General features: G+C 41.4%; 1 protein-coding gene across 1 annotated transcript in view; it reads right to left on the bottom strand.

Moving 5' to 3' along the window:
- dnah9 (dynein, axonemal, heavy chain 9) overlaps positions 1-26,855 on the bottom strand; it is a gene marked incomplete at both ends in the record, with an annotated part of 183,263 nt that overhangs the window by 110,843 nt on the left and 45,565 nt on the right. The window contains 13 exons of the mRNA XM_079292632.1: positions 6,743-6,982; positions 9,314-9,416; positions 10,019-10,184; positions 13,503-13,710; positions 14,216-14,389; positions 15,206-15,380; positions 15,822-15,969; positions 16,277-16,385; positions 17,366-17,493; positions 17,572-17,782; positions 20,892-21,179; positions 22,665-22,803; positions 23,035-23,192. Of these exons, the coding sequence (XP_079148758.1) occupies positions 6,743-6,982; positions 9,314-9,416; positions 10,019-10,184; positions 13,503-13,710; positions 14,216-14,389; positions 15,206-15,380; positions 15,822-15,969; positions 16,277-16,385; positions 17,366-17,493; positions 17,572-17,782; positions 20,892-21,179; positions 22,665-22,803; positions 23,035-23,192 (2,247 nt within the window). The remainder of the gene's footprint in view (positions 1-6,742; positions 6,983-9,313; positions 9,417-10,018; positions 10,185-13,502; positions 13,711-14,215; positions 14,390-15,205; positions 15,381-15,821; positions 15,970-16,276; positions 16,386-17,365; positions 17,494-17,571; positions 17,783-20,891; positions 21,180-22,664; positions 22,804-23,034; positions 23,193-26,855) is intronic.

The raw sequence follows: 26,855 nt of genomic DNA, 5'->3' as shown, positions 1-26,855 counted from the left end.
AATGACTGTATGAGAGAGAGACAGAGAGAGAGAGAAGAAAGAATTTGTGAGAGAGAGAGCGAGAGAGAGAGAGAGAGAAGAAAGAATTTGTGAGAGAGAGAGAGAGAGAGAGAGAGAGGGAGGCAGAGAGAGAGCGAGAGAGAGGCTCTGATATCTCTGGCAAACTTTCTCATTTGGAGATTGTCCAACGTTTTATCTTTTACAGCTTACATGACTGTTGTCCTGCTCTGCCATGTCTTTCCTCGTCTCTCCCTCTTGTGTCGCAGTGTGTGTAAATGTCACTCGAATCAGGTAACTTATCAGAATACTCATGTCTGATTGGCCGAGATGCAACACGTAACAGCTGCAACAAATCATGTGTGTGCGGCTTTTATTTTAAAGTGGGGTGTGTGTGTGTTTGGGGGGGGGGGGGTGGAGGAGGGGGGAAAGACCTCTGAAGATCCCTAAGACGAGAGAGAGACACAGAGAGATAGAGGGAGAGGAGTGTATGTGCGCGTGTGTCTGTGAGTCTGTGTGTTTATCAACATCACTAATTGGCTCAATCGCGAACACCTGTGTGCCTGAAGCCATTTGAAAATATTCTCCATAGAGATCCCATTGAAAATAAAAAGCTTAATAATTCAAAAAGTTTAAAGGTTAGAAATATGAAAAGTCATAGCAGACCTCTGGTGAAAGAGCTGAACATTTTAATAGTTGAACGGTTTCTGTAGCTTAAAAAATGAAGGAGGAGAAGCGGTGCGACGGAAGAAATAGAAGAAGTTGAATAAAGATTCGAAGAACAATAGTTGGAATGCTTAACAGCATTCCAACAATAAATAGAGTTGAATAAGAAGAGAATTCATATAGAAACTATAAAAGAACAATTCTACTCAAAGTAACAATGTAAGCAGTGAACAAACAGTCCCAAGGACCAGACTGTGAAATGTGTTGATAAAGTATAACATAATGTATAGTATCCAGCAATATAGCACAGAATAATAAAAATAATAATAATAGTATACAGTACCATGAGCATAGTATACTATAATATATAATACATATAAATGTACAATGTATAAATGTACTACTACTAAAACTACCACTATTTATAAGCACAGTATAATGTATAATAAAATATTTGCTGTGCAATTTTTGCAAATCAGGTCCGACAGAGACATCTTCAAAGTGACACAAACCGAGTGCTGGATCTTTCTATCGCAACCAAACAGAGCAACGTCTGCACTTTGTCAGCTGAGGTATTGATTAAAATCCGGGTTGAGTACGAATTGAGGTCGCTCTTGATGGTAGTTTGGCTATATAAAATGGCGGGTGCACGCAAGTGACGATGGTCTCTGACCAATGAGTGGTTTGAAGTGTTTTAACTCTGGAACCTTGACCGAGGTGATATCCAAAAAATATTATCCCCAACTTTAGGGAATAGAAAACCAAAAAGAACGTCTCCAAGCGAGTGGAGAAGAGCCGTGCAGTATAAGAGGCTAAGCTAATGCTAATGTCAACATGCTAACATGCTGATGTTCACCAGGTCTTATCAATCAACCAATTGGCACTGCACACAAAGTACAGCTGAGGCTGATGGAACAGTCATTGGCTTATCAGGTATAATGGTATACATATGGTGATAAACCAAAGCACTGGACAAACTGGTCACCAACATTATTACAGTGCATCCTGTGGGGATCTGAATAAATACTTGAGACATTTCACCAAAAAACAACAAGGTTAAGTCAGGGTGGTCAGTCGGCTACATTTTCACCATTATGTGTGTACCAAAATGTGTGCAAATCCATACAGTCAATGTGGAGATATTTCACTGGATGAGTGAAACGTCATGTTGGAGGTGCTCTAATAGAAAGTCAATGTGATCGCCAAAGTCACGATGATACATCTTCTGGGGGCCGTGAATATCTTTACCATATTTTATATCATCTATCCAATATTTGTCAAGTTATTTCACCACAAAACAAAAATGTCAACCTCACTGGTGGAGCTAGAGAAATACTCTGGGGGTCATCAAATTTATTACATTACATCCTGGGGGAACGTGAATGTCGGAACCAAATATCATGGCAATCCATCCAGTAGTTGTGGAGATATATTGTGGTGAATCAAAGTGGTGATCTGACTGACATTAGCATCCATAGAGCCACACAGCTAGCATGGCTTGAAATAGATGTTTTCCTGCTTGTATTTCACTCTTCTCTTCATCCTCCGTTTGAAAAAAACTAAATAAAAACAGAAAATTATGACAATGAGCAGATGAGTGTTTAGTGGATGATGGATGATTAATTTGTCTCTAGAGGAGGCCCGTGTGACGTGTTTGCTTTCCCACAGGGCCGTTCATTGTGCAGTCAGGCAGAACTTTATGCAATCTAGGTGCCACATAACAGGTGCTGTATAGGATGAGGGAGAGGACAAAGAAGAGCCCAGGCACTGTTTGTTCTCCTCTGCGCACTGTCACCCAGGAGGCAGAGGCAGAGCAAGCAGATGTTGTGTGTTTCCAGCCCCAGAAGTTATTCCAATCAACAGAGCCACCTCTGGGGGTGAAGTCAGCTGAATCTGATCTGCCTTCATATCTGAGCCTGCTGAATGTGACAATTGGCTGCTCAATCCACTGTGTAATTGTGCAGATGGGTGGTGTGCCTGTGTGTGAATATTTGCATGGATGTGTGTACTGAAGATTCAAACTGCGCCAGAATAATCGCTGCTACTCTAGATCTACAAAAGTCAAGATATTTTCCAGAGCATGTGTGAACGCTGTAATCCTTCGACTTTTAATAGATCTGTCTTTTTCTACTCCATTTCATTGCTTAATTGTGTCAATCATTACACTCCACATTTATTGTGTAAAAGTGTGCCTGAGCAAAGCAAAACACCATATGGCGAGTCTATATAACAGTCATACTCGTAGACTTAGCTGTTCGTTGTACCAATCAAACAAACGGCACTCTGCTAACAAACCGAGAAGGAGACAAAACTTTGTTTTCCTTTCATCCAGCCGACTTTGGCAGACTATCTCCTTCTCTCTTTCCCTGATCTCTCATTGCTTTGTTTGGCTCAGATGAGAGGGATTAGAGAGTTCTGGGTGTCGGTGTGTATCGGTCTATCTGTGGGGCTGTCTGCAGCCGGCACGCTTTCCTGGTAGCCTGACAGATGCTCTGAGCCCCAAACAATGCTTCCCTGCTAACAAATGCACCCAGCTGACTATCCACCGAACATCATACAGATATATTGTGCAGTCAGTACAGTTCGGCTTCAGAGTCTCTCAGCACCATGGGTCTCATGTACTCTTTCATTCTTTCTCTTTCCCTTGCATCTGTCCTCCTCTTTCACATGTCCATCTCCTCCCTCGCCTCTTGAGCTCCGAGGAGCTCATTTAGGCTGATGTGGGGAAGACAGGCCCTCGGATATGCCCGCTGGTCATTGCAGAGAACGCACATTGGCAAACAGAGCTCTTGACAATGCTCCCAGTGGATGCCAAACTGTTTGTCTTACCCGATAAGTGGAATTTGGCTCTGATTTTATATTCATGGAGACAGAGAGTGTGAAGGAGAAAGACGGAGTACTGCAACAAAGTAAGCGATGAGGGATAAATTGGAGAAAGCTCCTACTTATTATTCAACAACAACATAGAACAGAGATTTTTGTCAGCAAATAACAGCAACAGTACTCTCATGAAGATGCAACCTTGAGCTCCTTTTGTCAAATATCAAAACACCTTTGGAAGGGGTGTTCCAAGCTCACCCAGAGTCTCTGAGCTATTTTCTGGCTCATTAAAGTTGTTCATAATGAGATGGTTGCCTTTGGCTTTATCTCCAAGTTCCAAAGTTTTAAAAAACAAAGTAGATCAATTATTTCAGCTGATGCTATGTATATATGTATATATATTAGTGCTGGGCAACAATTAAAATATTTAATCGCGATTAATCGCATGAATTTTCTGTGATTAATCGCGATTAATCGTATTGTTATGGCAAAGTTCAATAACTTTAAAATAATCACTTTTATTTTAAAAGTACTGCTATATGAAGAAAAGGGCAATAACATTTGGTTCACGAGATGCAGGTAGCATGTTTTATACTTAATGTGAATATAATTCATACTTTGTTGGCATCTTATTCTGAAAACCGGATGTTCGTCATTCATGAATTAACGCCGACAATTATTTAACGCATTTTTTTATTTTGATAGTCGCTTACTGGCAGCAGTGGAGGAAGTCTTCACCAGACTAAGTTGATGCAGCGTGTGGGAGAAGTATAGTTAGATAAACAAAAGCAAGACAAGCTAACAAAAGCCACAGAGAAGTGGAGACAAACTGCAGCTGATTAGTATTGATTAGTATTCGCATCGCGTTTGGTGTGAACGCACCTTTAGGATCGCAACGAATGACTGCATGTATGAGCCTCAAGAATGAGCTAAGAAAGTTAGCGGAAAGATTAATGTGAGACAACATCCGGTTTCTTCAGACGAACATCCGGTTTTCAGAATAAGATATTTCAGAATAAGATAACAAAGTATGAATTATATTCACATGAGTATACACAAGTATAAAACATGCTACCTACATACACCTAAATTGTGCGTAAAGTGTCTTTATTCTTTGATCGCTGGGTCACCATCATCACCTCTGAGTTACAGCATTATAGTGATGAACAGTAGAGCTGCATTCACATGCTCTGACTGTCACGAAGACAGACATTTTTGCTGAAATGTGCTGAAACATGTTATTCCTGTTGCACAGCAGTGGATCGTTTCACATACAGTCACACACTGAGCACAGATATAGAAGAGATAGAACTGGTGCTGTGTAAAGAGAATACTGCTGTTAAAAAGCACCTAATTTGTTTTAATAAGTGTTTGCAAACCAAATGTTATTGCCCTGTTGTTCAATGCGATTAATCGCGATTAAAATTGTAATCGTTGCCCAGCACTAATATATATATTCTGTTTTTGTTGTATATTTAGAGCGTGTACCAACCACCTAACTCTTAGACACAGTGAAATGGCATCATGACGGCCTCTATGAGTCTGATGGTTTGACAGTGTCTGAATACTTTGAGATTCTTATGTACTGGTTGGTAAGGTGTGTTGAGGCTCTCTTTTTTCATTCTTTCAATTTGCGTAATGAACAATTAATTATGAACTATGAGTGTTAACCTCGTAGGGGCATTAAAGGAAAAGACATGATTCTGATTCACTCTATGGGAACTAATCCCTTTGACCGCATTTGAGACAACTTTGAGGATTTGGCTTAAATATATGTAATGCGTTAATAATAGATATAGAATGATCCGCTGACCATCCACTTCCATCATGCCAATATTAGAAGTTGGCACATCAAGAAAAGGTTGCAAGAGAAGAGGACACAACGAGCTGTCTTGATTTAAAGAGCGCTAGTCAAATGATGTGGATGACAGGGAGGAAATATTGAATGTACCAATATTAGGAAAGTTTCAGTCTCCTCATCTGATGTTTTTGTCTGCCACCATTTTTTGATTCTCCAGTGGAGTGGACGTTTAAGTCACATGCTTCTTGGCTGTCATGATTTCCTTTGTACTTAATTGCACTTTTTAAAAATTCATACATCAACATTTGTACCTCGACCAAGCAAAACAACTTGATATTTGCTTTGATATTTCACAACTGTGATACTTTTTCATCAAATCTTCGGGGTTCCCATTAATGTACAATGTGAAAATGTGCATACAAAGTGTATTCACTGCAACTTCACTGCTTTATTATTCAGTCAATACTTTATGATCCAATACTTTCAAAATGTATGACATTTCCATCAGCCTCAGCTGTACTTTGTGTTTAATGCAAATTAGCAAGTCTTAGCATGCTAACGCGCTAAACTAAGAGATGAGAATGGTGTTAAACATCAGCTCGGCCCGATTGTCATTGTGAGCATGCTAGCATGTTGACATTAGCATTTACCTCACAGTGCTCACAGAGCTGCTATTTAAGCTTTAGCCTATAAGGCCCAATCCCCACACATCATACATCTTCACACTCACGGACCTTGAGGCGCACTCCTGCAAAGGTTCAGGGGGCTCTCTCGCAGACATTTTGAGCCCTTAAGGCACACTTTCCCTCAGTCCACATTTCTGCAAACTTTGCTTGAGGTAGTTACCCACAATTCATAGCATTGTGACGTTGAACACAGGGTTTCCAAGGAAAGCCCGGAGGCATAAAAAAAGGTTAACAAGGACGGCACATGTTTTCAGCCAGCATATGCATATTAAATTTTAACGTAAAAATCAGAAAGTTCCTATTGCTCAGTGGCTTAAAGCATTAATTATACAATGGAGTGAGTTAAATGAGAGAGCCTGCCCTCCATGATACCGTGGAGGATTTAGACAGAAATATTGCCCCCGAAGAGTCTCCCTTGACAGCCTCTGCATTCTGATAGTCATTCTAATACATTAAATCACCCGTGGAAGTGCAAATCCATTCTATTTTCTGTTACACTTATTTCAGACTTATTTCTAGCTATCAGACCCATCTCCTAAATCAATAATAATTTCGATGAGAAATGAGTGGCAGAAGCCTGGCTCTTTCCACCTGGGAAGCAGAGCCGTAGAAATAGAGAATCAAGGCAAATGAAATGGAAACGGGAATGATATGAAAAACTTTCTTAAGATAACTTCTGACATTTAATTGTGAAAAGATTAACCCGAGGTTGTCCTTCTAAATGAATATCGGTGTAGATAAATCCTTCTTGCATATTTTCTATCTGTGTCACCTGGAATATGTTGGAGAGGTCTCGCAGGTTGAAAATGTAGTGGAACTTGACTGCAGTGGGGAGGAAGGTGGAGGAGATGCCCTGGTGCAGGGCCAAGGCTAACTGGACCAGGGTGGGGCAGCTCTTCTGCAGGCCGCTGGTGAAGCCCTCTCCTCTCAGGTGCTGAGACAGGATGGAGGTGTAGATGGTGCTCAAGGCCTCGGCTCCAGGAAAGGACAGGGCGAAGACAGAGAAGTGGCGCTATAGAGGGAGATGCAGCATAAACAAGGCAACAGTGAACATGTTGTTCTACACTTGTAGGTGACCATCAGTGAAAGAAGAAGGACTGTGCATTTTCATTCCAAATAAGACCATATTGAAGTTTGGTCTGTAATCATAAAGTCAAGTAATTATGTGTGCTGAATATCCCAGGTAGAAGATCATGTACTGTATACTTCATTATAATCGCTTTCCAGTTTCTGATCAAACTCTACTGTCTGTTTACACAAATCTGAGGACAGTGTTAGGATGAGCCTTATTTTCCTTTTGGCCGAGGCTAGAAAATCAATGGGGCTGCAGGGTCATATGCAAAACACTTTATGTGTCAGTCGATACAGACGCAGACAAGGTCCCTGACCTGTGGAAAACATCTTGGATTGTGCCAGCACCTAAAAGTAATTCAAATGAACAATTACCCCCTTGTGGCTTTAACGTCAGTCCCGAAGAAATCTCAGTGTCAATATCAATCTAGTTGAGGATAAAATGTTTTGCTGTAAAACAGGTGAAAATGAATTCTATGTAGTCATTTCTTAGAGTTAGTACAGGAGCACCTCGAAACCGCTTCTCTTCGTCGTTTTGGTACACTTTGCACACAAACAACAAAGTTCTGGGTTTTGAAAATGTTATCAGAAGATGCAAAGATAACTATTACGGGTTGATGTTAAAAAAAGAGGATGTGGTGATTAAAGTTAAATGTAACTCTGACATTTGTTGGGAGCGTGCAGCATAGCCCAGGGACCCGAATGACGGGGCGGATACACGCATTATGTTTCACTTATGGACACAGCTTTGATGGAGGTCGCCTCCTAGTTTTAAATAAGTCACAGTTTGAGCTGAGCCATCGAGGCCGAATATTAGAACGTAAGATCAAAGCTACATGATTTAAGCATTTCTTTGTTCCTGCTGCTTTCACATCATTCAATCTCTGTTTATTCTAACTCCAGTCTCCTTCCTCTCCATGTCTAACACTCAGGTTCACTAGTTCAGCTGTAACACAGCGTTTAATGGACATCGTCATCTGTGCAATCTATCATCAGCTACATCTACTGCTTCACTGTTTGTAAATGTCACATTTTTGTCCCCCAGTTTTAAAGGTGAACTTAATACATCTTATGTTTATGTGTGCCTCTGTGTGAGTGTTTGTGTGTGAGTAGATCAGAGTGCAGTAGGTATGGAGAGAGAACAGTGAATACAGCAGTGTACCTCTGTACGATCATCTTGTGATGTTTTAACCTGTGAGCACCACTGACCCTAATGAATTTGGATAATAAAGTTACATATAATTTCAACCATGAATCCAAAAATCATGTTTGAGAGCCCTAAAGTCAATATCCATCTCTTTTCACTTCATGTAACGTTTAGTTATGACCCAGCGCCAACTGTGGATTAATCTGTCACTGAAAATAGTCCCTAACAAATGCAAATGTACCTCCTGTTTGAGCAGCATTTTCTGAAAACTATGTTGACCAGCTGGTCTAAATGAAAGAACATATTTGTGATTTATTTCTAAAGATTTAGATCTTCAGTATGAACTTGTGACGAAGTGTCAATTTCAGTGTAATTTTTGTCAATATAATAAACTGATTTAATGGTCGACCTCCGAAATAGGAGTGAGCGCCACCAACCAGTCGCTGCAGCAAGGCAGCTGGACGCAGAAAGAAACAGCAGGGGAAACAACGTGAATGGCCATATTTTCACATCTTACTCTGTGAACTGAGGAAATATTTCGACCAAACCGAGTTGCTGATTATTAGAACAGTGAAAAGACGAATCAAGACGTGTTTAGTGAGTTCTGTTTAGTTTCTGTCCAGTTAGAATGAAGTGTGACAGCCCTGTCTTAATTTGGTTTTGAGAGAAACTTGGCTGTATGTTTCTGTTCAGGTGTAAGAATATTTCCTTCATTGACATTTTGTGAGTTTATTTTGTTTATTTCGCAAACAGAATGAACTCGCCCCGCTTGTGCGCACTGTATCCTGGTACATATATGCACAGCTGACACAGCTGAGCAGCAGCTGAGAAAAGATTTTCTTTTCTCTTTCTTGTGCTCAAAAGTTTTGTGAGATTAGATCAGTCTGAGATATTGCACAAACACATAAACAAACAAATGAACAAGCAAATCTTGTAATTTCCTAAATGCTGAACTTCTGTCTTAGTCCCATCAACTGTGCATGAATGGCATAAATGAATGAACAACTCAGAAACAAATACATATATATAAAGAATTTTTTTTTGTGATTAGTGCACATGCTCTGCAGTGTGTTGCATAACCAGTGTGGTACACAAAGTGCTGTGTGTGTGTGTGTGTTTGTGTACCTGCAGCCGTGGATTGATGGTGAAGCTGCCGGCTGTGGGGTTCATGCAGGACACGTATTGAACGTTGTGTATTTCCTTCAAAAGCAGCTTATTACGATCATACCTGGGAGTACACACACACACATAAACATGGAGAACATATATTATTATTTAAGTTCCCACTTAAGCTGGCATGGCTTAGTAGCATCTTCCTTCCTCTCAATTTCATACCTGAAATCCTCCCAGCATATCTGTAATGGGCTCACCGTGTCCAGGCCAGTCATCCTGCGTCTGACACAGTGGAACCATGTTCAGAATGGCCTCACTGTGTCAGAGAGATGAGCAAAGGAATCCCTTTAAGGGGAATCATACAACCCTGCCTTTAGATTTGCCTTTTGACTCATTAAAGTTGTACCATATTAATACTGAGGCAGGGGTCTCACTGAATATTGAAGACATTTTCACTAGAATTATTGCACCGATCAGCTGTTGGCACCCCATTATCTGAATGATTCTTTTCTATGTAAATACATTGAGAAAATCTCTGAAACTGTCCATCATTGAAACAATCAAAGTGAGGAACAATTCCACTGCTGATGTGGTATTTCCTGACAATCACAGAGAAAGACACCCTCTTTAAACAGCACAGACATGTTCTCATGTTTGCTCATACATATATATAACATATAGCTCATACGTAGCAACATGTAATTGACTCAGGCCTACCAGTGGTTGTAGTCCATGTGTTGGCGTATGAGTGTGTGAGGTTGCACCGTTCCATATGAATCTACCTCGGGCATATTCATGTCATCTATGAAGTAGATCAGTCTTCTGCTGCCTGGAGGACCGTAGTTGCGCCCAGCTTTTTTTTCAAGGGGTTTTTCCAGCACAGCTGTGTGGGAGAGGAACAGAACAGCAGAGGCAAGGCAAGGCAAGTTTATTTGTATAGCACATTTCAACAACAAGGTAATTCAAAGTGCTTCACATAAAACCATGAACAGCATCAAAACATAAGGCAAAAGAAAAGGAGATTTAAAAACAATCAAGAACATTGATTGAAACATTAAACACAGTCATTGAAACACTAAAAAGCAGTGTAAGAAATAAAATACAGTAGTAAAATGCAGAAATGCAGGAAATTGATTAATATCCTTGAATCTGGTTCAATTAAAGGCAGCAGCAAACAGAAAAGTCTTCAATCTTGATTTAAAGGAGCTGAGGCAGAACAACTGAACGCTGCTTCTCCATGTTTAGTTCTGACTCTGGGAACAGGAAGTAGACCGGTCCCAGACGACCTGAGGGGTCGGGATGGTTCATAAGGTAGCAGCAGATCAGCAATGTATTTTGGCTCTAAACCATTCAGTGCTTTGTAAACCAACAGCAGGATTTTAGAGTCACTTCTTTGTTGGACAGGAAGCCAGTGCAAAGACATCAGAACTGGAGTGATGTGATCCACCCTCCTGGTCTTGGTGAGGACTCGAGCTGCAGCGTTCTGAATCAGCTGCAGCTTTCTGACGGACTTTTTACAGAGACCTGTAAACACACCGTTACAGTAGTCCAGTCTGCTGAAGATAAATGCGTGGACAAGTTTTTCCAAATCCTGTTGAGACATAAGTCCTCTAATCCTTGATATATTCTTCAGGTGATAGTAGGCTGATTTTGTAATTGTCTTGATATGGCTGTTCAGGTTGAGGTCTGAATCCATAACTACACCTAGATTTCTGGCTTGGTTCTGGCATAAATAGTCCTCACTTTAGATGAGCTCACATAAAACACTTTACTAACGAGTAGTAACTAACTTAATAAATCATGAATTAATCATGAATTACAGTATTAATATGCGTTTATAAAGCATATATTAACATAGTCCCTAACCATTATATATATATAACTGCATGAATAATGTACATCTAAATAAGTTATTAATCATTTACTAACACTTTATAAATGATCGTATTAATCATCTACAACTACTTAATAATTGGTTTGTAAAATATATAATACTTAATTTACAAATGGGGAATCCATCATTTATAAAGTATGAAAACACAATAATGAAACACATAATAGACGGGCTTATTAATCAAGAATGAAACATTTATAACTGTTGTTATGAACTGCATACTAATGAATTATTAATGTAAGAACAATGCTTTATAAATGATGAATTAAGTGTTTACTCATACTTAACTAATGCTTCATAGTGTGTAGTTATTATAAAGTGCTACCGCTAAGTTTAATGTGTTTAAAGCTTTATTTGCCCAATTTATTTGGACAGGCTGACGAGGCATAAATGTTAAGTTCGATAAGTTTGCAGAATCACTATTCTTTCTTCACAGCCTCACCTTTCCTTTTCTATAAACTATCAGGACAGGAATTGAGAAGGCTAGCTGCATACAGGGCCCAACTTTTCCTGGAGAGAATCATTGGTGTCATTAGCCTTGTAGCCTGGACCCAGAAGATATCAACTATTGCCTTTATGGTTGTGGAGCCGTGGTAGAAGTGGGGCAGGGGCACGGCACTCTAACTTCGCCGATTGTATCTAAACTGGGTGAGGACTGAGGTGAGGCTGGATGCGGAGGTGGAACTGCACGTCGAGGAGGGGTTATAGGAGAACAAATGGAAGTGTGGCGGGGAGTGAGTTTGGTTCCAGCAGTGACCAGCTCTTTCATGTGGTCAGTGAACTCCAGGTGGGGTGAGGATGGGGAGAGTGTGAGTATAGAGGAGGGGGACCAGGATGGAGTCTGAGGGGTGGAAGTAGGTGCTGGTGAGGGAGGTAAAGACTCCTCATCTTGGAGGGGGGGGGGGAGAAAGTGGGTGATCAGAGGCGGTCCCTGATGATGAGGTTGGTGACTCTTCCTCTTGGCTCTCCCTAGGCGGGGGCATCCTTCCCGTAAGGTCTCTACGGCGATGCTGTGTGGTTATCTCTTGTTTAGACTCCTCTTGTCTCTTGTCCTTGGCAGTGGGAACAGACGGGTGACGCAAGAAGTAAAATAGGTTAGAGGTAAACAATTTTACCCCTGACTTGTTCAGGCAAACTCCATGTGCCTTAAAAAGATGTCTGCGCTCCCAGAAAAGGTAGAAATTGTTGATAAAATGTACTGAATGGTCAGTACATGCAGTTGACAGCCATTCGTTCAGTGCAAACAGCCTGCTGAATCCTTCATCTCCTCCTCTGACTGGTGGAAGAGGGCCACTGATGAACACCTCAGCCTTGACAGAGCTGACTGTGTTTAACAGATCAATAAAGTCTCGCTTCAGAACTTCAGACTGTTGTTTCACAATATCACAGCTTCCTGTATGCACCATGATGTTTTTCGCTGTGGGATAGTCAGCCACGAAGTCCAGGAATTTGTCTCTCATGTTGGAGACCATATCTTTCGGAAAGCAGAGTATTTTGGTGTTCTTGCTGCACAATATTCTGACATCTTTTACAGCATAGTCACCAACAATCAGAGTCTCAGGCCCAGTCATTAGCTTTGCCTGCAGCCTTTTACTCTCACATTAACTCTCAGTTCTTACCCTGCTTTGAGGAGATAGCTGCTTATCCAGGTCATCAGATGATTTAGGATCCTGCGACAATGGAGCAAACCTGTTTAGAAGTTGTAGGCTTGGTTGTTGTGGAGGTGTTTTGCTGGTTTTACTTTCCTCAGCTGTCCATGGCTTTGTCCGTCTGGGTGCAGGGGTTGAGGAGGAGTTCTGCTTGTGTGCTAGTGCAGGCCAGCCAGTCACATCACAAATCTCAGGGAGCTGAGTATGATTTCCTCTTCGGCTTTGTAGCGAGAGCGTTCCAGGGAGGACTACCATTTGAAGATTCATTATCTGTTTCTTGGTAGGCCTGGTTGTGCTAGTTAGCTGTGTCTTAGCTTGCGTTTGTCCAATGTTTTGAGTCCATGGTAGAGTGGTATCATTCCCACACAGTCCATTTACCTCCACGTTTACTTCTAGTCGGTGGATTTTTGTTTCCAAGGCTTCAATCTTCTGCAGGAGTTTGTAGTAGTCGTCCGTGGAGAAGGGAGGCATCTTGCTGCTACTTAGCTTTAACTTAGCTGCTAATTAGCATCAACTAACAACCCAAATAGCTTAGAGTTAGAGAGTCATGAGTCAGTGTGTTAATTTGATTTAACTGGAAGAGTACATCAGCCAAGACACAATTTTAACACTCCTGCAAGCCAATCAGAAACACATCTTCTCCATGCACGGTTCCTACCTTGGAGCATAGCAGATGTGGTGTAATAGTTAAAATGGACATTTTTAATCATGTATTTCTCTGCATCCAACGATCCCAGTTTGTCCCCGACCACAACAGACTTCCCTGTCCCAGCGTTCCCAACCAGCATGACTGGCCGACGATGTTCCAGGAGGCGGTCCATGAAGTAACGAACTCGAATGGTCTCTGTAGTGTGGACCAGACACGCCTGCACATACATATATATATATATATATATATATATATATATATATATACACACACACACACATAAAACATGCAGTATGGGCCCAATACTGCAGAGTTATAGGGCTGCAACTATTGATTATCTTGATTATCAATTCATATGCCAAATATGTATTTCATAATAATCAATGAATAGCTTTGTCTAGTCGTGAAAATGTCAGAAGTTCCCAGATCTGACAACTTTTAAAGTACAATGACATAAAATAGAAAAGCAGAAATGTTTTAGTCTTCACCAACTCTTGAGGGACATATTGGGTCTTACTGCTCCAGCTAGTCACTAACTTTGTTACTGCAAGCAACTCCACAGTATAATGTATGTATCGTGATTGATTAATACGAAAATAGTGGTTAGAGCAGCTTTAAACTATTAATGGAATTTAAATTGTTATTTAATTGAAGAATAAGTCCAGTGGACGAAATTGGCATTATTGCCTGAAGCTTGAATCCTGTTTAACAACCTGCTGTACCTGAAGAGGTGTATCTGTATCCATCTCAAACTTGGGCACCATCTTGGACCATGGTTCAAACTTCTTGCTCTCTGGGTCGATGTAGTAATCAAACACGGTGCCCTGGGATGGGAACTTGATGGCTTTGAACTCGGCCACCCACCACTTGCTGAACTCCACTCTGTAGTCGACCAGCTACACTCACACAGGGCAGACACGCAGAGACACAGACGGAAGGCGAGCGGTCAATACTTTAAAATAACTTCCTCTTTGCTCTCTCTCCCCAATACAGTATCTATGGATCTGTGCGTTTGATTTACACTTTGTGTGATTTGTGTGAATACAAACCAGAGGACAAATAAATGGCAACAACATAGAGATATAGCCACAGCAGTTGAAGGGTAAAAAATGAGAGATGGCAGGCCTATCTATCCATCTGTCTGATTCAGACGGTGAAGGAGCCTCATCACCTGCTGGTTGGCAGTTCCTCGCCTTCTTCCCTGCCTCCCACCCTTGGTACCTGTCTCCTCTATTCACTACCAACTCCAGTCAATAAAACCACTTAGCATTTAAATGCATCTGTGATGGGAAAATAAAGTGGAGTACATTTGTACCAAGGGGAGAGCAGTTTTATCCCATAACTTAATGGACGCACTTACTGTACCGCATTAACGGGATTGCTTAGCAACTGCTTGCCATGGCTCTCCTACTGATTTAAATTCAGCCATCTTGTGTGTTGTTGAGCGGGAATTGAGTCCACTTCATTTTCAGATGGAGATATCTGCCATTTTGTCAACTGACAATGACTTTCAAATGACTTTTCATGAAGAGACACATCAGGGTTTGAATTATAGCAAAGAATACCCATAATGCAAGTGCAAAAAAGTCTTTCAGGAAGGAGTTATGATAAGAGGGAAAAAAATCATTCAGCTGTTCAGTTGTGTCCTATTTCTTTCCCCTTAATGCAACCACTTAGTAAGTGTCTCACATGCCTAGAGGCCTACATAGTACCTGGTCCTGGAACATGGCTCCCCCAAAGGCCCAGACCGCAGCAAAGACAAAATAGAGCTCATAAAGTTCCTTGGCACAGTCCGGCGGGGTGTTTTCTGGAGTCAGCAGACATTCCAGCAAGTAGCAGAGCATCTGGGCCATGCTCTGCTCAGGGATAGGGATGATCTTCTTAAACCTGAGCAAAGACAGACATATTACATCACTGGATTCAAGCATTACTGCTGACTTGGTTTTCTTAATTAGCACGTAAAATAAATGATCAAATTTAATTTTACAGAATAAATAGAGCTTCTTTCAACAACGTTTGTTATTGATTGCATTTTCTGGATTTGTTGCCTCACATTGAGGACAAAATATTCCTCCTCTCTGTCTTCCTGTTTTTGTTGTCTGCTCTTATAGCAGTGGTGATGAAGGTGTTGGAGGAGGCGAGTGATCCTGTACAATAGAATGCAGAATGGCATCCAGTTCTTCAGAGTCAGTCCCTGTTTGCTTTGGCACAACACGCCCACTTTAGCACAGTCCCTCCCGATGTTATGTTACATGCGATCATGCGTCAGCGGGACATGACTGTGAGAATGTAATTTCATAGTGACAGCGCTGCTGAGAGCTGCGTTACCTTGATCTGAGGACATCCAGGCAAAAGGGGAGGTACTTGTCGAACAGTATGGTCAGGTTGGCCTTCTCTGATTGGACCTCCCTCCTGTCAATCCAGCTGGACACTGGCGGGTTCCAGCCGAGGTCCGCTGGGTTTATGTACAGGATGCCTGGACAGAGACACAAGAAATATAACACATTTGGTGGCTACAGTACCCTGGGGCTAAAATGTGAGCCCCCTTTGACCCCCGACACCAAGTAGAATGCAGAAAGCAGCCTATACATGGCTGCTCCATTATGTTGGAATACTATTTGTGTAAACAAATTGTCAATTAGCAATTCGTCACTAAGCTCACTTTGCCCGGTTGGCAACTCTGGCTTGCTGCAAAAACATTGGAAAATATATCCAAAATACAACAACATTGTCATAAAAGCCTAAGTAAAAGGACTAGACAAAGAAAGGAGATTGAGGACTACCTGCTCTAGATACTGTAGCAGGGGTCGCAGTGCGAAGGTGGCTGATCTCAAACACCAGCCTCATGGTGGGGTTCAGAGGGATCCGCTCATTACTGGCCAGAGTCAGCACCTTATAGAAGCAGTAAGCATATTTATACACAGTGTACTAGTGGTTCAGACCCGGCTGTTCTGTTAACATTGAGTGATCATTGACTTTATTTTTATATTTAACATTGCTGGGCTAGTACAGAAGGCTGGCACCAGCAACCTCTGACTGCTCACAGAACACAGAGTCTGTCTCGGCTTAATCGAATGACTTTGAAAATGTCAGATTATTTGCTTTAACAAATTTCTTTGAACAAATTACCAAATATCCCTTCCATGAGTCAGTAGACAGGATCACAGGGAACAAACTTGGCATTTCATATTCCTCACAGCTATAGTGGCGTTCAACATGCATGCAACGTTTATGTTACGTTGATTCTAAAATTGATTAACATAAATGGCGTTCTTTTGCCTTGGCAGTTATTAATACCACCACATAATGCAAAAAAGCTGTCAGGTAGGCTTATGCATATTTCACCTCTTTGCATTTGGTGTTGCTTTAAATACGGCCAATAAGTTTTGACAGTAGCTGAAGTTATACCTTAAAAACAAAATCAATTCCCCTGGATGGTGTGCTACTGCTTTCTCAACAGAAAATGTCAAATTTTCTTGTAAATATGAATCCCTACAGTGAGTATACGTAGATATGACTGAACACGAGTGTGTATTTTGTGCCTTTTACACAGTCTTAGCCTGGATTATGTCACCTGCTACCCTCAGCTTTTCCCCCTGTTCTCAGCATTACATGCACACACTGTCATTTATTCTCTCATCCACTGAGAACAAATAGTTTACAAATAGTTTACTACTCTCAACCATATCTTTTTGTTCAAATCCGAATGCTAATTCAGTAACAGACAGTGAAAATGTGTAACCTTTGTCATTTTGATACTGAATAAGACGTATTTACACACACACACACACACACACACACACACACACACACACACACACACACACACACACACACACACACACACACACACATAAGCAACTGTCTCACACCTTGTTGTCATCCATGACTGTGTTGAGTGACTCAATCCACATTGGGTCAATGTCTCCATCCAAAACAATCCACTTAGGTCCGTTGTGACTGACATTGGCCAGCTCACGCATTATGTTGGAGAACAGGCCTGAATGAAGAATTCACATTTTCACATAATTGACTCAGGTCAGAAGTGATCAAACATTTTGCAGGATTCTGTTATCACCATCTTTCCACTCTCTGGTTGCCGGGTTGATGATGCCAAAAAGCTCGTCATTGGACACTGCCTTTGGATTAAGGTCCGCCCACACAGGTCTGCGCTTCTTGTTCTGATAGGTCCGTTGGAGTGACCTCATCACTTGACTCTTTCCCGTGCCTGCGTTCCCGATCACAAACACAGAGTGACGCACCGCCAGCAGCTCCTCCAGCTGCACCACCTAACACACACATACAGAATGAAAATATAATATGCTTTATTTACACAAGGTAAAGGGCACTGATGACATGGTATGCATGTGAACACTGACCCTGTTCATTGGTCACTACACTGGAATACTACTGCATGTCTTTCTCAATGTTGTGGTTTATGGTGAATATAAAGCGATGCAGATTGACAAGGTAGTTTGATGCACTGCAGCTTCGTACACTGTTCACAGTCTACAATAAATGACAGCAGTGGTCTTCTGGAGGGACAGATATCTGCACCCTCATCATTCAGTGTTTGCACACTTAAGTTCCACCTATTTTACACAACAAAGATCAGTCTATTTGTCATGGTGACAAGTCATCAGTGGTTGTTTAATGTCTTTTAATGTCTCCTAATGTTTTTATGCAGACCATTTAAATATGTAAAGAAATGGAATAATAATAAAAAATGTATTTGATTTTTCAAACTCTTTTTCAAGCTCTATATCATGAAATGTTACTTTGGTTTTTTTCAATTTCAATGATGTCGCTTTTCCTCACAAAGTCCTGATCTCCGTCATTTAGGCCAGAGACTGATTTGCTGTAGCTTTTGTCTGAATGAACAGACGGCCAATCACATGAAGCCATGTTTGCCATGACTGACAGATACATTTTAATAAGTGTGATGTTTACATCAATAGTTTACTGTTGTATTAATCAGTGCAACGTTTACATTAATAGATTACTATTTTGTAAATCCGTGACGTTTACATAAAAAGTTCTTTCTATTAATAATTGGCTGACGAGTACATTTACAGTTCACTGTATTATTAATCAGTGCAACGTTTACTTAAATAGTTATCAATTTTATTAATAAGTGTGACGTTTACATTAATAGTTAACTAATTTATTAATAAGTTCAACGTTGACAGTAATAGTTCAGTTCAGTTATTATCAGTATGATCACAATAATAGTTGCCTGATGAAGAAAATCTGGTCTCTATAGACAATTTTGATAAGCAACATTTCGTCAATGGCGGGGCGTGCATTTTATACCTGGGCCTTCACTGCTGGTCCTGCAGCTGAAATGCCACCTTATAGCCACGTCGTGGCGCCACAGCTCATTTTTAAGGCTGTAACTATGTACGTCTTCGTATTAAACCATTCGGTATGAGTCGTTTTGAATAACGCTCGAGCGTTTAGAGAATGCAAAAGCCTAAATTCAGGAAAATATAATGTCCTCAGCTGGTCTGGCTGTGGGATCCACTGTCATTCCTTAATGACAAGCCGCAACCCAAAGAGATTATCATAGGATTTTACTTCCACAACTTGAATGTTGAACGTACTGCTCTGCAGTGTCTTTCCTCCTCTCAGCACTTTCTGTCATGTTGCAACTCACTTGGTCAGAATGCTCATATGTGATTGGCTGAGCTGCATCACGTGATGTGATTCACTACCCATCAGCCTCTGCTGGCTGTTAAGTTTCGTTTCACGATAGTCACGTACTCGCCCACTGACCAATCACAGCACACTCTGCACCTAGCTGGAAAGCTACAGATGAACACTGAGCGGCATGTAATGCTGACGTCATTATAGGCCGGCTAGCAGGCGCTGACACGTCAAAGAATACGCCCAACATGTCAAACTAAAGATCTGATTGGTTGAACACTATGACAATCAACAATATCGTCCCCATTTACTTGAATCTGCACTGGCTGCAGGTGAGAGTCTGCAGGCCTCTGGCTCTGTTCTTACCTAGAGACACAGAGGTGAGATCTGATTGGATAAAAGCTCTACTTAAAACAAGCTGCACTGGAAGCAGAGCAACTGAGGAAGACAGTAGCTGTGCAATGAGAAAATAAGATAATGGGAAAAATATTTTTATGAATTATAATACATGTGTGTATTTAAGAAAAATTATTAAATTATAAAATATTTTATTTTTATTTTTTTTATATATATAGCTTTGTGATTCTGTTTAGGCCAGCAGAGAAGGCCTTGCAGGCCCTGACCGCCCGCCACTGCATTTCGTATTAGGAGCTTGCTTTCCTTACACCACAGTTCATGAATGATGTATTTCTCCCCTTCATTTGCACTAGTTTGGGTTTGTCGGGGTAATCCCTCAAAAGTCGAATTAACAAACTCACATTTTTTCTTGACATTTTCTGACAATCCATGTATGCTAGGTGACATTACAGACTGTGTAACAGACAGAAAGAGGGAGAAAGAGTGATTTCCACTCAAACATACAGATGGCGAGCTCAATCAATGCCATCGACCGGGCTCCTTGGGGTTCCTACTACTCATCCATTCAGCCAGAGCCAAGGCGGCTTTACACTCTCAAAGGCCCCGGCTGATTACTGCTTTGATGTGGGGAGGACTAATGCTAGCACAGGCTAAAGGCTTAAGGTATGCAGTCTCTCACACCTCCCCTGCTCCCCCCTTGATGTCTGAAATCAAAAGGTTGGCCGCACAAACAAAGACAGTAAAAGTTCAGACTCTGGGGGTGGATGGTTGTTATTGACCGCTCTGCCATTCTCACTCTCTCGCTCACAATGTTTCTCCTCCTCTTTGTATATTTCTGTCTCTCACAATGTCAGGGTTAAGTGGCATGGTGCAGCACAAGCCTCCATTGATGGACTGTTATTATGTGGTTCCCGTGTCTATTTGACCTGAGGCAGATTGCACTTATTTCCCCTGCTCTTGCATTCATCTGTCTCTGGCATGTAACGCCTTCTATTGTGCATGTGTGTGTCTATCTGTACGTATATAATGACTTGAATTAGGTCAGCAGCTTGGGCACCTGAACTCTCATCGCAGCCAACCATTTCCTTTTCGCTATATTTGCCCGATTCATCCAGATCCTGCAGACTTGTTTGACACTAATATGTATTTCCCAGCGGAACATTATGACGTGAGGTAAATAGCTTTTGGAAAGAACTACGATAAATCTAAATGAAAGTGCTACAACTGTAATATCTGTCTCCATGGTTAAAGATGAAACCCCATTTGGGGACTTAGCTTCTGCCTCACAGACAACGTGTGATTGCGTTTGCTTCGTCCTTGGCAACACTTGTGAATCCGATAAACTGCAGCAGACAAGCATATCAGGAGGCTATCGAGGATTCATGTTTATCTTACCTTAAGGACAAAATTGTCCTCAGCCTGTAACTTCAAGTCCAAAATGGACTCCTTAACATGCTTTTCAAAGTCCAGGTCTCTCTTCCTAGGGACGTCCAGAGCAGGAAACAGGTCTCCTATCAGCCCCACGAACACAGGCATGTCATCCGTCACAATCTTGGGAATGTTGAAGTCTCTCAAAGCTCGCATCAGCACCTGGTCTTCTGCTCGGCCGGGGTCTCCTCTCTTCAGAGAGCCGGCCACCACCAGGACTGACTTGATGGCTCGGAGGCCCCAGTCATAGTGGTCCTTTGGGAAAGACCAGAGAGACTGTGAGCAGACTGTGATACACAGGCTTCTTCTTTTACAGCAGGGCGTGCATCTATGGCATTTTAGTATCTCATTTCATTAGCATGTTAGCATTGTTATTATGAGGTATTAGCAGTGATGTTAGCCTGTAGCTCAAAGCTGTAGCTATGTATAGCCTCAGAGAGCTGCTGGCATAGGTGTGGACTCTTAGTCTGTGGGACTGAGAATCTTTGCGTCCCAACCAATTGCTTTCCAGGAATCAGAGTTTACAAATAACACACATACATACACACACAAACACAACCTGATAGATGATCGGAGAACTAACTGACTTAATGAGTTTAAGTCCTGTATAATATTTTTCATATATCCATGTCTGGACGGAGGGCTTATCGGCAGGATTTAGTGATTTTACAGTAAATTTAATCTATTCTAGATTCTTGGATGGGAGATAAATGGATGGACTGATAGATGGATTGATGGATGGACGGATAGATGGATGGAGATATCTTTCCATGTATCTATCTGTCTATCATGTACAAAATATAGCTATTTCTATAAGTAGCTAACTATTTAACATGACGTTTTTCCTCATACGATATTACTTGTATCGGGACTGTCAGAGTGTATGTCCTGTTCAGAGGCTTTGTAGATCGGATGTCTCTGCCACAACATATCACTGCCATGAAACTAGAGGTCACATACTCATATTTGAGCATTAGTTCAGCATATTTTCACTGTATTCTCCCAGCATGCTCTGATGTATACAGCCTAGTGGTGCTGCACAGGACCAGCTTATGTAATATTAAATCCACAATTATGAACCACTTGTTCAACTCAAGAAAGTAGTTAACTGAATCTGTACTTTCTATTGATTTGCACCTTCAGCGCTTGTGAATATAGCTTAGAGAAGCAGTCTGTTCATTATCATTTGATGTCATTAACACTGAGTTGCTAATGCTGGACAACCTGCAATGAAAGAAGTTTGGAGCAGCCAAAATGTGTAATGACTGTGATATTTAATATTGTCAGAATAACTATCTACAGCTTCATAAAACCGACATAAAATGGTGGAAGTATGCTATGACACTTAAATGGGTCTGTGGTCATGGGAAATTCATCCAGAACTGAGGGCTCATAAAATCGCTTACCAAAGTCAAGGAGCTCCACTGCATCTATTAGTCAGCACTGTGAGTCATCTAATTGCTTTTGTAAATGATTCAAATAATGGCATGACATGTAAAACAGAACCTGACTAAAAATAGGATTAAAGAAAATTTGAGATGAATTAACATCCAAACCCCTTTGGCGTCTTATTCATGTGTATGTAGCACTTTACTTCAGCTCAGTCAAAAAGCTCTTGTGTGGTGTCTCTGACTCTTTCTTTACAAAATGTTTGTTTTTTACAAAATTTAAAAACAACACAGCTTTCACGTCTTTTTCTAACCATATCAGATGTGTAACATTGAAGACAGCAGATATTACCTGTTTGGACAACAGCTCTTTACACAGCGTGTAGAGGGTGATAAACTTTCTCGCAAGGATCCGGGCGTTTAGAAAGCCCTCAGCCACCAGCATGATTTCACAGATCAGCTCGAAGTCTGGCACCACCATGGCACATGGTCTTTGGAAAAATGGACAGCACTCAAAGGAGCTCATTTGTAGTTCATAATAACTATCCTGAATCAATAAATGTTTTGTCATCTGCCCTTTATTCCAACAATGTTTTCAGCCATCTTCCGATAAGGTAGTTCAACCTTTTCAGAGTGTAACTACTCTGGATCTAAATATTTGAGGAATAAAGCATGATATATTGAATTATAGCAGTGTGACTTCTGATGGTCCCTTGACCTACCTGAACAGAGCCTTGAGGTTCTCAGGAAGCTCAGTCCTGCCAGCGTAGCCTGGATTCATCGTGATGAAGATGCCAACAGAGCGGCAAAGATTCACTTCCTCTCCCATGAAGTTAAACCTCTGCTTCTTATCTCGAATGGCGTCCTGGATGCTTTTAACCTGCATGTACAGAGAACAAAATACAGGGTACGATGAAATGGTATCCGATCTTAATACTTTTTTGGTACCAACCCACAATAACACCGCAGATCAAAAAGCTGTTTGTTAAATTGTTTGTTAAACAGCGATACTGAGGCTGCACTTGCATAGCATAGCTGTGCTTTGATCTAAATGCTAACATGCTAACATGCTCACAGTAACAACACTAACATGCTAAGACTAAGTTTACCATCTATTTTTACCAGTGGTGGGCCGTCAGGGCCAGCTAAGCCTTCTCTGCTGGCCTAAACAGAATCACAAAGTTATAATTATTTTATAATTTTACACAAATACACTACATGTATTCTCATTTTTTTTCCCATTAGCTTATTTTCTCATTGCACAGCTCCTGTCTTCCTCTGTTGCTCTGCTTCCAGCCTGCAGCGCTGCTTCCAGCATAGCTTGTTTTAAGGAGAGCTCTTATCCAATCAGATTCAGCTCTATGTCTCTGTGAGGAGAGAGGCCCGAGGTCCTCAAGGTAGACTTTTCAGTTCAAGTGAATAGGGACATTATTGTTGATTGTCATAGTCTTCAACCAATCAGATCTTTTGACGGGCCGGCCGACTGTCACCGATCGCGCCGGCCGGCTTTCGCCGATCGAGCCGGCCAGTTTTTGCTTGTTTAAACCCGCCACCTACATTACCAACACTGCAACTAAACCACCATCTGTTTGGTCTGAGATGCAGGTGTGTTATGCTAGTAGCGGCTAGTGTAGCTTGTAGTGTAGTGTAGGCACAAGGGAGAAGTTTGCTCTCAAGGCTTTCTGCTAAAAAGCTTGTGTGGGTACAGCTTGATGCTAGCATGCCAGCAGTAGAAATGCAGAGGAGGTCTGGAAAAATTAGTTCTCTGACTCCACACCTCAGGATTTTAAATCTGTAACTCGCAGTCTTCAAACCCAACCTATGCAGACCCAAGTGGCATCCATTGAGGCAATTTATCCCTCTGGAGACACTTAAGGATTTATACATTTTTTTACATATGCCGTCGTACTCCCCAACACCTGGAAACATACTTTGATGTGCAAAATCCGTGGAGTTGCCCTTAAAGGGACCACCAAAGTCAATACAATTCATCCTGGGGGACCATAAATGTCTGCACAAGTAGCTGTAGAGCTATTTCACACGATAAGTAAAAAATCTGAACTGTTAATGGCATTGAAGAACAAGTCAGATGATCATCAAGTCATCAAGATTAATACTCTGGAGACCATAAATGTAAATACAAAGTTTCATGGCGATCCATCCAATATTTGTTTTCGTATTTCACTCCGGAGCAGTCATTGAACCTACCAACATGGTCGTCCCTAGAGCTGCACCACTAGCATGACTAAAAGTGGCACTGTCTTGTCACCGCATCACAAAAGTTACAAAACATCAGTCCCAGTTACTGTCAATTAACCGTCCGAAAAGACGCTTCCAACTAGTGCAACCCTCACACCTGAGAAAGTTTTGTTTTACTCATTAGCATTTCAACAACATCACTAAGCACACACCACAGTCAATGTGTAACAGCCTGTCTCATTGGTATGCACTGTGCACCTTTTTTTCAGGGACACAATTTCATCAATAATGTGAGCATGCCAGGGTTTACTGGCTCCACTTGTCTGCATTATGATTGAATGAGATATCAGAAAAGAAATCTGTGTGTGTCTTGGCCTAAAACTCTGAATCCCAGACTGTAAGAGGCTTTATGAATTTCACATGCATGTGGTAAAAGAGCGTAGCGAGTCGACAGCTGGAAAGAGGAACATCTCTTCATGGATGAGTACTCGGCTACAGATCACTCAGTCATACTAACACAACAGGGAGAGGAAAGCAGAGGGAAAATGCAAAAAAAAAAGCAGTGCAGCTGCAGCACACACAAAAGGTTTCCATGAGAACATCAGTGGGGCTTGTTTGTTATGTGAAACGACAGTGGCCAACCTCTGTTATCCTTCAGGGGAGGGGAAACGGCAAAATAATTTAAAAAAAGTTCAAGAACAGACAGTGTTCTAAAAGGAGTGATCCAGTGGGGTCTGGCTCCACTATTTGCTGTCTCTTTGAATGTACAGCCTGAACCCAGCAACTTCAATATGTTCACATTCCAGGCTTGAGTTGGCTCTAACAGAGGCAGAACCTCACCAATTCATCTCCATGTTGTTATGTTTGGTGGCCTTCTGTTTGTCCCTGCTTTATCTAATGTAGAACTGGTCCCGCCACCTGTGTTAGCAGAGTATGTCGCCAAGGGATGCTAGCTGCTCCCACTTTAAGAGGATGCATTGGTTGTGTGTGCTATGGTGAGATATGGCTCGGCGTTGGCTCGTCAGAAGGAAGCTGAGCACTGGAGCGGGCTGCCAGCTGTCACAGCGGGAGTTTGACGCTCCTTTGTTCTCAAGGTCTACTTCTTCACGTATAAGCCACCGTGATTTATTATTCATTACGGCATCCAACACCTATTCATTCTTCTAAGTATCATTGGCTTCCAGAGATTATGGAAGAAGACTTTCATCGCTGCTTAAGAGAGAAGGAAGGAAGGGCAGGGAAGTGAGTGTTTAGTCTAGCAATGAATAATGATCCTTTGAGGAGCTCCATCTCCATCATCATTATGGTCATGATCAGCATCTTCATCAACGAAATGCATTTTGCAATGACAGTATTGCACATGCATGAAGACAGTGACTGGGGCAGCGGCATGCAAGGTTTTAATACACCAGAGAGACTTATGAGACCACAGGGAGAGGATCTGTTTGATCTGGGACAACAGAATGCAAGATAGCAAAAAAGCAAGCATCAGCAGAAACACACAGGATATGGCTGAGTCCTGTAATCAAAGGGCTAGCTGCTGTAGGTCACTCAGAGTATACACCTTTCAGTTTGTAGAGAATAAGTCAACTTTATGTGACATGAAGATAGAGGAGGAGAATGGGAGGCAAAGCCATAAGGATCAATTCAGTTCAGCCAAAGAGCTCCTAGATGTAAAAAAAAAAAGAGTCAGGTAATGATGTAACCTGTAGAGCCCTAGCCCTATTTTTAGGCCTCTGCTCGAAAATTGCATACCCATACTAAAAAGAGTGTCTTTCTCTAACTACAAGGTATATTTTAACAATTGTGATGCTATAATACAGGTAACACTTGTGAGATTTGTTCAGATGTGTAAATATCAGTGTATATGTTAGTGGTTAAGAGTAAATGAAGATGGCAAACAGCTCAAATTGAAAAGTTTCATGTTCGTCTGAAAAAAAAGCACTTTTATTGTATTTATTTCTTGAAATGAGGCAGTGGTTACCCTGAAACATCTCCAAAATCATAGCACAACATGTGAACAGTCTCTGTGCAAATTCTGACTGTGATAAAGTGAAGCAGAAAAAAGTTAGAGAGGTTTTAGTACAGAGAGGTCAGCGAGGTCAAGCAAAATTATCATTTTTGTTCCAGCTGTTCCATTTTGTTCCATTGTAATTTTATATGCTATATAACTATATATGTCACTTGTTTTTCACTATTAGTGTTCAATCTATCAAAATACAGCAGTTTGGCATCATTTTGAGAGCCTGAATCCTCTCTGAGCCTGTGAACCATGGATCCATCCTCGTCTGACTACAGTTTTCCTGTGTGTATGTGGGGCTATCTCAGCCTATGATTGGTCGAT

Source organism: Melanostigma gelatinosum (genome assembly GCF_949748355.1).
Source record: "Melanostigma gelatinosum genome assembly, chromosome: 21".
Classification (NCBI taxonomy): domain Eukaryota; kingdom Metazoa; phylum Chordata; class Actinopteri; order Perciformes; family Zoarcidae; genus Melanostigma; species Melanostigma gelatinosum.
Note: the sequence above shows the minus strand (reverse complement) of the source record. Positions and strands in the feature narration are given on the sequence as shown.